The sequence below is a fragment of the Oryx dammah genome, unplaced genomic scaffold (assembly GCF_014754425.2).
Source record: "Oryx dammah isolate SB20612 unplaced genomic scaffold, SCBI_Odam_1.1 HiC_scaffold_3, whole genome shotgun sequence".
Lineage (NCBI taxonomy): Eukaryota > Metazoa > Chordata > Mammalia > Artiodactyla > Bovidae > Oryx > Oryx dammah.
In genome coordinates, this window is record NW_024070187.1 from 68,290,398 (window position 1) to 68,304,659 (window position 14,262).

A 14,262-nucleotide genomic window follows, 5' to 3' on the forward strand; every position below is an offset into this window, starting at 1 on the left:
ATGACTAGGAAGGGCAGGGCTAAGGCCATTATGACTGCCACGCATGCCTATTACACACCCTAGAGAGTGGCAGCAGCTACTATGTATTGCGGATCTGCCTCAATCCCCTCACTCCTAACTTATGTGATCCTGTGGAATGTAAACGTGAGCATGTCACATCACAGCTCAAAACCCTCCAACTTTCCCGTCCTATCCAGGTTTTTACTCTGTCTTGTCCTTCTGCCTCTCTCTCTCCAACTTCATCTCCTCTCACTGCCCTCCTTGCTTGCAGGGCAAGCTGAAGGAAGCCACACTGGACTCCTCAAACACGTCCAGCATCTTCCCACCTCAGGTCCTCTGCACTTGCCATTCCCTGGGTGTTACGTATTCGATAGCTCGGTCTTTCCTGTTCTGTACCTGGGTCTTATATGTTCTATACCAAGGCTGTCACACATCCTATTTCCCCTTTCCTGTCATTCTCTGCTCAAACGTCACATCCTCAGAGAGGTCTTCCCTAGCTATGCTATCTAAAATGGAAACACTATCCCTTTTTAATCTCTTATCTACTGTATTAGTTATATATTGAATAAGTAAATGGATGGATGATTTTATATTTTTCCAACAGTACTTTATGGTCATAATTTCCCCCATTTACAAATGAAAAATCCCTCAAAAAGCTCAATGAGAACCAAACAGCAGGTAAGTCACTGAGCTAAGTCTTGAATTTATTACACCGGTCTAGATCTAACACTCGCAACCTAGTTGGAGCCTTACATGGCTTCTCAATTGTTCTCATTACCTATGCTGATTTTAAACAATATCCTCTGAACCCTAAAATAAAGATGGTGGTGGTGGTTTAGTCACTAAGTCATGTCCAACTCTTCCGATTCCATGGACTGTATCCCACCAGGCTCCTCTGTTCATGGTATTCTCCAGGCAAGAATATTGGAGTGGGTTGCCATTTCCCTCTCCAAAATAAAGATATTGGTTGGTTATTTTACATTTTGTGGAAAACCAGATGTGGGGGAAAAGAATAAATAACTTTTCTAAACACTAAAGCAGCACCAGAGTCCAACAACTGTGCTGAGTCTCTGAGGCTGCTAGCTTCTAGAGACCACATCAGCTTCATCTCTACTATCCAGGACAAGAATAGCCTTTCATGTGAGAGAGATTATGAGCACAGGCTCTGGAGCAAGTTGCCAAGGTTCAAACCCCAACTCTCCCACTTACTAGCTGTGTGATCTTGGGTGAGTTCCTTAACTCTTCCATGTCTCTGTTTTCTCATCTATAAAATGGGGATAATTGTAGAAGACTTGTCATACAAATTAACTGAATTTATCCCTTGTACAGCAAGGAGATCAAACCAGTCAATTCTAAAGGAAATCAACCCTGAATACTCACTGGAAAGACAGACGCTAAAACTAAAGCTCCAATGCTTTGGCCACCTGATGGGAACAACAGACTCCCTAGATAAGACTCCAAAGCTGGGAAAGATTGAGGGCAAGAGGAGAAGGGGGCAAAAGAGGATGAGATGGTTGGATGGCATCACTGACTCAATGGACATGAGTTTGAGCAAATTCTGAGAAATAGGGAAGGACAGGGAAGCCTGGCATGTTGCAGTCCATGGGATCCCAAAGAGTCGGATTCGACTTAGCAACTGAATAACATGTATGTACGGTGCTGAGAAAAGTAGTATGATCCCAAAGGTTAGCAATTATGAATAGTCTCAAATTTTAAGACTTTAATAAAACAATATGCAACCACATCTTGAATGAACCAATAAATCCTAATCCAAGGATTAAGACCCACCCATTGGATTGGGAGTTAATCTTTAACTGGATGGATTTAATTTAAAAGTTTACATGAAACTAAAATTCAAAAGAATTGAACCAAGAAAGGAAATTTAATTCCCAGAGTTACGGATCCCTCTTATCTTTTAATCTTGAACCTGTAAATAATCAACAAAGCACTCTAGCCCATCTGAAAAGAGCCAAAAAATATTACGAAAAAGAAAAAAACAGACTCAAATCTGATATTCATAAATCATGTCTACCTTTTTAACTGTCCCTTGAAACAAAATCAGAAGCCAGAACGGTCCATAGAAGTTTGTCTTGAAATTCCCTATGCAAACATGTCTGAAGAATACTGCAGACAAGCTTCTGTGTGGTCCAGATGTGGTAAAGGTACACCAAAATCACAGTAACAGACACTGGGGGTCTTCTCAAACAACTACAATAACTTCTCAAACAATTACAAAAAACTTACTCTATTTTTCAGCCCTGAGAGCATATTGACTGCTTCAGGGGATCAAAGAATGTGTCTATCTTGTTCACCAGTGTTCCCCTAAGCCTGAACAACACCTGGCACATAGCAGGCACTCAATTACTGTTTACCGAAAAAAATAAAGCAACCATTAGACAAAGTGACATTACTTTCAGCAAAGATGATGACAAAAAGATGAGAAGCTTCTCTATATTTCTAAGCATGACATTAACACTGTGGAGTATTTATGAACTACTGGAGGTTATTTGTGTTATTTTGGGTAGCATCAATTTTACATCTAAGAAGAACATACACATATGCATATATATCTTCTAATGGTAAAGTGTCAAGAACAGCAACCAAAATATTCAACAACAAATAACATTTTAATACACTATGTATATAAATTAACATTTAAACCAACAACTGAAAATGGATTTTCTTTTGGTCACTATACGAAAATCGCTGTCATATGTAATTTAAATTGAAATTCATATCAGATTCAAATCATTCTGATGATTTCCAGTTACCTTTTGATTTTTAGAAATTGTTGGTGCAATCTTCTACATGCTGCAGCTATCCTTAGCTAAACAATGCCCCAATCAAAGCTGCAATTTGATGTAAGAAACTACATCAAAATTCTTGTCACAACAAATTCTTTTTTTTTGTAATATTTATTTTTTATTTATTTGGCTACCCCAGGTGGCATGTGGGATCCACTTCCCTGACCAGAGATCAAACCCTGCACTAGGAACTCAGAATCCCAGCAACTGGACAAATAGGGAAGTTCACAATAAATTCTTAAAACAAGTCATGAGCTCCCCAGCTCCCTATGCTTGCTGCAGCCAGGACAGATCAACTGAAAAAAAAAAAAGATAAGCATGATGATCAGGTATGTTCCTGGATGTCAGAGCCTAGATCAAGGTTGGAAAGCACCTGGGCCAAAAGTAATGCCACCAACTCCACTTACCTTACCACCCCAGCCAGTTTTGGGCCACTGTGGAACAAAGGACATGTGTTGCTTCTCTACAATCATCATTACCAGCATGAATTCCTTCTGCGGCCTCAGTACCCTCAGCACCCCCACTGTCTTAGGCCCTATCACTTACCTCTACCAAGCAACAGTATTAAGTGAGTTGTGGTCTCGCCAAGTAGAGGATTTCTCTTTACTTACTAGTACAAGCATATCTGGGATTCCCAGGTGGTTCAGTGATAAAGAATCGACCTGCCACTGCAGGAGATGCAAGAGACGTGGGTTCAGTTCCTGGGCTGAGAAGATTCCCTGGAGGAGGGCACGGCAACCCGCTCCAGTATGCTTGCCTGGAGAATCTTATGGACAGAAGGGCCTGGTGGGCTACAGTCTATGGATTTGCCAAGACTGAAGTGACTGAACAGACACGCACAGACGTATTTCAGTCTTTAAAAAACAAGTTTGCCAATACCACTGTATACCAGCTGAAAATCAGTCCTAAGAATTATCAATATGAAATTGCAACACTATCTTGAAACATCTTAGACATAAATGAACCAATAAACTGATTATTTGGAAGATAGTTTGGATGATTACCACAAACACATCCATTAAATAGATTTTAATTTATAAGTTATTAGGACTATAGCAACAAATTTGTTCCAATCAGAATCTCTCCTCCAAAATCTTCCCTCTATCAGCCAGCAATAATTTGATCCCTTCTGAAGGAGAGCATTGTCATAATTTTCTGTAGATCAGTGAAACTTTCTTGGCTACACTCTGCCAAAGTCGATAGGTTTCGAACTTGGTTCCAGGCCCCAGTAGAGGTAAATATGCTGGGCCCCAGGGACACCGTTATGCCACACATTCTGGCTTCCCTTGACCCCCTCTCCCACCACGGCATTCCTGCTATCACCTGCTACCCTAGGCAGGTGATCTCTCCCACTCAGGAGATCTCACCTAACTTGAGCTCCCTTACCCGGGCCTGGGAGTGCTTTCCTCAATGCATAGAAACTACCTGGCTGAGCCTCACCTGGTGCTTTTCAAATGAACTCTTCAGGAAGGAAACAGAGTCCTTATCATTTTAAACATACTTGGGAAATATCTGACAGAGCGTGGTCCACTGGAGAAGGGAATGGCAAGCCACTTCAGTATTCTTGCCTTGAGAACCCCATGAACAGTATGAAAAGGCAATATGATAGGATACCAAAAGAGGAACTCCCCAGGTCAGTGGGTGCCCAATATGCTACTGGAGATCAGTGGAGAAATAACTCCAGAAAGAATGAAGGGATGGAGCCAAAGCAAAAACAATACCCAGCTGTGGATGCGACTGGTGATAGAAGCAAAGTCCGATGCTATAAAGAGCAATATTGCATAGGAACCTGGAATGTCAGGTCCATGAATCAAGGCAAATTGGAAGTGGTCAAACAAGAGACGGCAAGGGTGAACGTTGACATTCTAGGAATCAGTGAACTAAAATGGACTGGAATGGATGAATTTAACTCAGATGACCATTATATCTACTACTGCGGGCAGGAATCCCTCAGAAGAAATGGAGTAGCCATCATGGTCAATAAAAGAGTCCGAAATGCAGTACTTGGATGCAATCTCAAAAACGACAGAATGATCTCTGTTCGTCTCCAAGGCAAACCATTCAATATCACAGTTATCCAAGTCTATGCCCCAACCAGTAATGCTGAAGAAGCTGAAGTTGAATGGTTTTATGAAGACCTACAAGACTTTTTAGAACTAACACCCCAAAAAGATGTCCTTTTCATTATAGGGGACTGGAATGCAAAAGTAGGAAGTCAAGAAACACCTGGAGTAACAGGCAAATTTGGCCTTGGAATGCAGAATGAAGCAGGGCAAAGATTATTAGAGTTCTGCCAAGAGAACGCAATGGTCATAGCAAACACCCTCTTCCAACAACACAAGAGAAGACTCTACACGTGGACATCACCAGATGGTCAACATAGAAATCAGATTGATTATATTCTATGCAGCCAAAGATGGAGAAGCTCTATACAGTCAACAAAAACAAGACCAGGAGCTGACTGTGGCTCAGATCATGAACTCCTTATTACCAAGTTCAGACTTAAATTGAAGAAAGTAGGGAAAACCGCTAGACCATTCAGGTACGACCTAAATCAAATCCCTTATGATTATACAGTGGAAGTGAGAAATAGATTTAAGGGCCTAGATCTGATAGATAGAATGCCTGATGAACTGTGGAATGAGGTTCGTGACGGTGTACAGGAGACAGGGATCAAGACCATCCCCATGGAAAAGAAACGCAAAAAAGCACAATGGCTGTCTGGGGAGGCCTTACAAATAGCTGTGAAAAGAAGAGAAGCAAAAAACAAAGGAGAAAAGGAAAGATATAAGCATCTGAATGCAGAGTTCCAGAGAATAGCAAGAAGAGATAAGAAAGCCTTCTTCAGCGATCAATGCAAAAAAATAGAGGAAAACAACAGAATGGGAAAGACTAGAGATCTCTTCAAGAAAATTAGGGATACCAAGGGAACATTTCATGCAAAGATGGGCTCGATAAAGGACAGAAATGGTATGGACTTAACAGAAGCAGAAGATATTAAGAAGAGGTGGCAAGAATACACGGAAGAACTGTACAAAAAAGATCTTCACGACCCAGATAATCATGGTGATGTGATCACTAATCTAGAGCCAGACATCTTGGAATGTGAAGTGAAGTGGGCCTTAGAAAGCATCACTACGAACAAAGCTAGTGGAGGTGATGGAATTCCAGTTGAGCTGTTTCAAATCCTGAAAGATGATGCTGTGAAAAAGTGCTGCACTCAATATGCCAACAAATTTGGAAAACTCAGTAATGGCCACAGGACTGGAAAAGGTCAGTTTTCATTCCAATTCCAAAGAAAGGCAATGCCAAAGAATGCTCAAACTACCACACAATTGCACTCATCTCACACACTATTTAAGTAATGCTCAAAATTCTCCAAGCCAGGCTTCAGCAATATGTGAACCGTGAGCCTCCTGATGTTCAAGCTGGTTTTAGAAAAGGCAGAGGAACTAGAGATAAAATTGCCAACATCCACTGGATCATGGAAAAAGCAAGAGAGTTCCAGAAAAACATCTATTTCTGCTTTATTGACTATGCCAAAGCCTTTGACTGTGTGGATCACAATCAACTGTGGAAAATTCTGAAAGAGATGGGAATCCCAGACCACCTAACCTGCCTCTTGAGAAATCTGTATGCAGGTCAGGAAAAACAACAGTTAGAAATGGACATGGAACAACAGACTGGTTCCAAATGGGAAAAGGAGTACGTCAAGGCTGTAAATTGTCACCCTGCTTATTTAACTTATATGCAGAGTACATCATGAGAAATGCTGGGCTGGAAGAAACACAAGCTGGAATCAAGATTGCTGGGAGAAATACCAATAACCTCAGATATGCAGATAACACCACCCTTATGGCAGAAAGTGAAGAGGAGCTAAAAAGCCTCTTGATGAAAGTGAAAGAGGAGAGCGAAAAAGTTGGCCTAAAGCTCAACATTCAGAAAACGAAGATCATGGCATCCGGTCCCATCACTTCATGGGAAATAGATGAGGAAACAGTGGAAACAGTGTCAGACTTTATTTTTCGGGGCTCCAAAATCACTGCAGATGGTGACTGCAGACATAAAATTAAAAGACGCTTACCTCTTGGAAGAAAAGTTATGAGCAACCTAGATAGTATATTCAAAAGCAGAGACATTACTTTGCCGATAAGGTCCATCTAGTCAAGGCCATGGTTTTTCCTGTGGTCATGTATGGATGTGAGAGTTGGACTGTGAAGAAGGCTGAGGGCCGAAGAATTGATGCTTTTGAACTGTGGTGTTGGAGAAGACTCTTGAGAGTCCCTTGGACTGCAAGGAGATCCAACCAGTCCATTCTGAAGGACATCAACCCTGAGATTTCTTTGGAAGGAATGATGCTAAAGCTGAAACTCCAATACTTTGGCCACCTCATGCGAAAAGTTGACTCATTGGAAAAGACTTTGATGCTGGGAGGGGTTGGGGGCAGGAGGAGAAGGGGACGACTGAGGATGAGATGGCTGGATGGCATCACGGACTCGATGGACGTGAGTCTGAGTGAACTCCCGGAGATGGTGACGAACAGGGAGGCCTGGCGTGCTGCGATTCATGGGGTCGCAGAGAGTCGGACACGACTGAGTGACTGAACTGAACTGAACTGAACTGGGAAATATCTCAAGAAACTTTCCAAGGTTCACTCTCATTGCTCTGTCATCACATTGCATATTTCTCTCAGCATGCTATTGAAAATAATACTTTCACGGTTCCTCATAAGCCCTGGACAAACTAGATTGATTTTTCTTTCTCTTTTACCTGTTTGTTGCCTTGAATCTACCCAGAGAAACTTTTCTATTTGCTCCCTTTGAACAATGCCCCTTTCAAACTTGAAAGTCAACTGTCTGTAGTATTTCAGTTATTTTCGTGTTTTGTTGTACAGCTTCCCTCAGTTTGGTCATCTGTTAACAGTTCTCCAACAACTTAAATCCTTCTTATGAAGGATTGTTGTGAATACTGGTATCTACACATTTCTAAAAGGTTCCCAGGTGGACAGTTCTCTTCCACGTCAGTGTAAGTCCAGTTTTCAATCTTTGGCTAGATGCAGTTGCTTTTTTTAACAGGACAGTGCACATTAGGGATGTACTTACCCATTACAGCATTTAATTAGTTGATTTTAATTGCTATTTTGCTTGTCGCTAAAGCTATGCTCTCCTAGTCTTTCACATGATCTTATGGACCTAAAATGTTTTCTCCCACACCAATTTCCTGCTGAGTACCTTCACCAAATTAAAGAACACCCAGGAAGCCCACCTACTGGCAGAAGGATCCTAAACAAATACAGGAGAAAAATGAGGGCTTTACACTAACAACACTGATAACTCAGAAAACAAAAGTTGCTGAACATGGACATTTATGAAAATATTGGAGCAGTCCTGTCACATCTGGCCTACTACTTAATGTTTCTGCTTTTCTTTTTTCCAGTAAAGAGAAACTTCAGAGCCTCAATTTCTTATTCCTGAAATGATAAATAACTCACCTAATTTGTTGAGAAGATCAAATAAGGTAATGTAGAAGTGATTTTTATCTGTTAATCACATAAATATGAATAGTAATTATTTCCTTTCTCAAATACTATCATAGCCCCAAATTGTCAAATTTTAGAATATTCAGAAAATGCGTGCCCTAGTATATTTCCACTTTATTTGTGAATGACTAATGATGCAACTTAGGAATCTCAAAAGTATTTTCTATCACAAAAAATGAGTATATTAACCTCACTGAATATCCAAATAACAGCAACCTTTAATTCACCTGTACACTCATCCAGTCCTTCAATAAATACTTATTGAGTACCTACTATTTTCAAGACACTCTTCCGACTGCTAGTTAATAAATAGTTAAACAAAATGGAGCCCCTCCCCTCAGGAGCTTCCATTCAAATGTGAGGAGATAGGCAATAAACAACCAACGTTTAGAGAATGTCTCTAGAAAATGGTCAGGGAAGGGTTGTCTGAGAAGGAAGTGAGCGAGAAAGCCATGCAGATACCTAAAGGAAGAACATTCCAAGCTGAGCTGCAGAAGAACTTCAAAGGCCCTGAGGCTGGGACACACTTGGTATGTTGAGGAAGAGCGAGGTGGCCTGTGTGCCAAGAAAGCTGTGTGCGACGGGAGATCATTTAGGGTTCAGGTGGGTGAAGTACACACAGGCAGGTCATGTGTGATCTTGAAAACAATGCTAAGGTACCCAGATTTGACAGAAAGACTGAGCAAGCAAATAAAGCATCAGTTTTATGTTCTGATGGGATTACACAAGAAACTGCATTATCTGTGTATCTTCTGCATTTCTCTAATATCTGTATTAATCTTATTTTTTAAACTATTTGCATCCTCTACTCTGCTGTGACAAATGATGCTTTGAGATTGACTAAAATGAATCCTGATAATTGAACACTGGATTTGGCAACATGCAGGCCAAATCTTGATCAGAGGAAACTTCTGAGGAGTACTGAGGCAGAGTAAAGCCTAAAAGAACTGAAGTCGAGGGAAAACTGAGCAGAGGATTGTAGAGATAGCAAGAATAGACAAATTTTTTAGTTTGCTGTAAAATGGAGCAAAAATGAATCTGAAGTTGCAGGAGCCGGAGGGGTTAAGAAAGATGTTCCGTTCTGTGTGCATGCTAATGGGAAAAATCTGGTAGAAAATACATTTTTAAAAAATGATGAGCTAGGAAAGGGGGAGGATATTTGAAAGAAGTCAGTCTATGAAAGGAGTGAGAAAGGAAAAGATCTAGTCTGCAAAGGAGGAAAAGTTGGCACTACATAGTAGCAGAGACAATACATCTCATTTTAATACGAAGGAAGGAGAGAGACGTACGTGGCTATAGATGTAGAAAGGTTGGTAGATTTGGTGATGGGAAGATACAGAAGCTTCCTGATGGCTCATATTTTCTCAGTGATAAAAAGCAAGAAATCTGAGGGGTAAATATGGAGAGATCGGGAGGCTTGGCAACTTAGGCCTTCCTACATGCCCTTATTTTCTAAATCATTCCTAATAGCTTTGCTTTGGGAGCTTTCGGAGGGCAGAAGCTATGCTTTCCTTGTTTTTTTCTGGATTTAGAAGTCGTATATAAGGAAGAGATGCATATTATATAAAAAAAGTAGTTGCTATGATGCTAGATGGCCAGGACATTAAAGCCTGCCTAACTGGAGTCTTGGGGCAGGGCAGGGAGAGAAGTGACCTTGCTTGATTTATGCAACAGTATGTCACTGTGTGGATCACAACAAACTGCGGAAACTTCCTCAAGAGATGGCAATACCAGACCACCTGACTTGCCTCCTGAGAAATCCGTATTCAGGTCAAGAAGCAACAGTTAGAACTGGACATGGAACAACAGACTGGTTCCAAACTGGGAAAGGAGTACATCAGGCTGTATATTGTGACCCTGCGTATTTTACTTCTATGCAGAGTACATCCCATATGAAATGTTTGGCTGGATGAAGCACAAGCTGGAATCAAGATTGCTGTGAGAAATATTAATAATCTCAGATACACAGATGACACCACACTTATGGCAGAAAGTGAAGAGGAACTAAAGAGCCTCTTGATGAAAATGAAAGAGGAGAGTGAAAAAGTTGGCTTAAACTCAACATTCAGAAAACTAAGATCATGGCATCCAGTCCCATCACTTCATGGCAAATAGGCGGGGAACAATTGAAAGAGTGACAGACTTTATTTTGGGGGCTCCAAAATCACTGCAGATGGTGACTGCAGCCATGAAATTAAAAGACACTTGCTCCTTGGAAGAAAAGCTATGACCAACCTAGACAGCATATTGAAAAGCAGAGACCTTACTTTGCCAACAAAGGTTCATCTAGTCAAAGCTATGGTTTTTCAGTAGTCATGTATGGATGTGGGAGTTGGACTATGAAGAAAGCTGAGCACTGACAAATTGATGCTTTTGAACTGGGGTGTTGGAGAAGACTCTTGAGAGTCCCTGGGACTGCAAGGAGATCCAACCAATCAATCCTAAAGGAAATCAGTCCTGAATATTCATTGGAAGGACTGTTGTTGAAGCTGAAACTCCAATATTTTGGCCACCTGATGTAAAGAACTGACTCACTGGATAAGACCCTGATGTTGGGAAAGATTGAGGGCAGGAGGAGAAGGGGACAACAGAAGATGAGATGATTGGATGGCATCACGGACTCAATGGACATGAGTTTGAGCAAGCTCTGGGAATTGGTGACAGACAGGGAATCCTGGCACACTGAAGTCCATGGGATCGCAAAGAGTCAGACACAACTGAGTGACTGAACTGAACATTTGAAATGTCACATTTTTGGCAAAAAGTAAAAGAAGCATAAGCAGTATACACCATGACTCAAAAACTCAACAAGCATATACTCATCAGGTGTTTTTATCCTCTAAGAATTGAAGGGTGTTTAAAACATTTTTGTTTATCTACTGAAGGGAATGCTTACCAAAATCAGTTACCTGATCATTATCCCTGAACTTGGGTGTTTCCAGCCTGTACTACCAGCAACCATACATTTACCTAATTAGAGATCAATAAAATTGACCTTTGAAAATAAATACAAAGGGTTTCTCTTGTGGTTAAGTGGTAAAGAATCCACCTGCCAATGCAGTGGATTCAATCCCTAATCTGGAAAGATCCCACATGCCACAGAGCAACTAAATCCATAAGCCACAACTATTAAGCTTGTGTTTTACAGCCAGGGACCCACCAAACACTTGAGTCCACGTGCCACAACCACTGACGCTTGCAAGTCCTGTGGCTCATGCTCTGAAACAAGAGAAGCCACCACCGTGAGAAGCCCGCGGACTGCAACTAGAGAGTAGACCCCACTCTCCACAACTAGAGAGAAGCTCACACAGTAACAAAGACCCAGGACAGCCAAAAATAATAAAAATAAATATTATTTTTAAAAAAAAGAAAGTAATGCACATGTCAAGTATGAGAAAGTGTTTTTCCTTCACCTGTTTAATGGTGGGCTTCCCAGGTGGCTCAGTGGTAGATAATCTGCCTGCCAAGCAGGTGACTCAGGTTCAAACCCTGGGTCAGGAACATGCCCTGGAGAAGTCAATAGCAACCCACTCCAGTATCCTTGTCTGGGAAATTCCATGGACAGAGGAACCTGGCAGCCTACTGTCCATGGGGTCGCAGAAGGGGTGGACATGACTTGGGAACTAAACAACAACATATTAAGGGTACCATTTGTTACTTATGTGTATAAATATTATTACAATTTGGGACTACCCAATCTTAAGCATCTGCCTGCAATGCGGGAGACCCGGGTTCAATTCCTGGTTGGGAAGATTCCCTGGAGAAGGAAATGGCAATCCACTCCAGCACTCTTGCCTGGAAAATCCCATGGACGGAGGAGCCTGATTGGCTTCAGTCCATGGGGTTGCAGAGTCGGACAGGACTGAGCCACTTCACTTTCACTTTTCAATCTTCAATAGAATAAGAGGTAAGAATAAATCAATGAACACTTGAAAATATTTTCTACAAGTCTATTTAGTCTCACTTTCTGGTGAAATTTAAGTTCAGCCTCATTAACACTCATGTAAAGAGATTTGAAAGTCAACTTTCTGTAATATTTTTTACGTTTTGTTGTACAGCTTCCTTCAACTTGGTCATCTGGTAATAGTTCTCCAACCACTTAAAGCCTTCTTATGAAGGATTGCTGTGAATACTCATATCTGCACATTTCTAAAGGTTCCCAGGTGGACAGTTCTCCTCCATGTCAGCATAAGTCCAGTTTTTCAATCTTTGGGCTAGATGCAGTTGTTTTTAACAGAATAGTACACCTTAAGGATGTATTTATCCATTACAGCATTTAATAAGTTGATTTTAATTGCTATTTGTTTGTCTCTAACCCCCTCTAGACCATAAACTGTGAGATCAGGGACTGTGTCTATTTAGTTCTTCTTTGTCTCCTTAACCTGACACATAGTCAAAAAAATGTCAGTCCCTCAGTCATGTCTAACTCTTTGGAACCCCATGGACTGTAGCCTGCCAGGCTCCTCTCCAGGGATTCTCCAGCCAAGAATATTGGAGTGGGTAGCCATTTCCTTTTCCAGGGGATCTTCCCCACTCAGGAATCAGACCCACATCTCGTGTCTCCAGCACTGCAGGAGGATTCTTTACCGTCTGAGCCACCGGGGACACATAGAAAGAGGTAAATTAATTATAGGTTGAATCACTTCGGAGAGTGGTTATGAAGCCCCTCATAGCAACTGCCACTTACCTGTGAGATCCAGCGTTCTGTCCACAAAGACTACTGATGCCCTGCCTGTGGCAGTCTTCCTCCTGTTCTTGGCAGGAGCAAAATTGGCCAGATCTGCAGCGATGATCCGACTGAGGGAACCTACAGCAAAGCACTCCTCTCGTACCCCTAAATGCTCACACAGGGAACTGAGCCCTGATACCAGGCACCTAATCTGCAGCAGCAGCTCAGGGGTCAGGGCAGTGGCATCCACCTCAGCCAGGCTTCCCAGCCTCCTTCTGTCAGGTCGGGCACTGTTGAGGATATGCACATCCTGGGGTAACAGTGGGAAAAGGGAAGCAAAAGCTGGAGTCAGGGCAAGGTGGGGAGCCACAGGGGCAAGTAACAATGGTATGTGCAGCACCTCAGCTGTGTAGTTCATGTTGCCCATCCACTCACACAGCTTCTCCTCCAGTTGCTCGAACACTGGCTGCTGCCCTTCCAACTCGGCTGCTGCCGCCGCCGGCACATGATTAGCCGTAAGATGGACTGCGTGGTTCACAGCCGTGACCACCACACAGTACTGGAAGTGACTTCGGCAGATGATGTCCCGCAGGGTCTCCACGATTCGGCCTTTCAGCAGGGAGCTCAACACAAACACTGCCTTGGGCTGCTCGGCTCCGCCACCAACTGCGGCGGGCTCGAACTCGCGCAGGTAACACGCAGGGCTCCCCACCGCCTCCAGCAGCCTAGAGGACCCGCAGCCCCAGTGCAGGCTCTCCGCGCAGGCGGCGTCCAGGTAGACCACGGCCCGTTTCGCTTTGGCCAGCACCTGCTCCCAGGCTTGCTGGGTAAAGGACAGCACGCCTGGGGTGTTCATTATTGGGAATTCGCAGACTCGGGGCACCGAGTGCAGGAACTTCTTGCAGAACTCACAGCTTCCGGGAATTGAGCTTCAAGAGACATTGACAGTCAACACAGTACACGTGGGGCGGCCTCTGACTTGTCCAGTGTGGCGCAAGGTAATGACGCTACGGAGCGTGATTGGCTAGTGAGGAAATCCGTCGCGGAAGAATTGTTCACGGCTGAGACGAAATGGGCGGGGCTCCGAGCCTCCCTGCCAAGGTAGGCTCGTGGAAGTGGGAAGGAGCTCAAGAAAGAGCTGAGGAATTTTGTCCTCCTCTCCCTCTCTGCTCAGATTATCCTTCGCTGCTCCTTGAGAAATCTGAAGAGTGATAAAAACTAATTTGAAATATGATGTTTTTCATGGATTT

General features: G+C 42.6%; 1 protein-coding gene across 1 annotated transcript in view; it reads right to left on the reverse strand.

Moving 5' to 3' along the window:
• The window catches only part of SCFD2 (sec1 family domain containing 2), a 392,528-nt gene extending 378,537 nt beyond the window's left edge, over positions 1-13,991 (reverse strand). The window contains exon 1 of the mRNA XM_040238200.1: positions 13,031-13,991. Within this exon, the coding sequence (XP_040094134.1) occupies positions 13,031-13,868 (838 nt within the window). The 5' untranslated portion in view covers positions 13,869-13,991. The remainder of the gene's footprint in view (positions 1-13,030) is intronic.
• Positions 13,992-14,262: the final 271 nt, after the last annotated feature.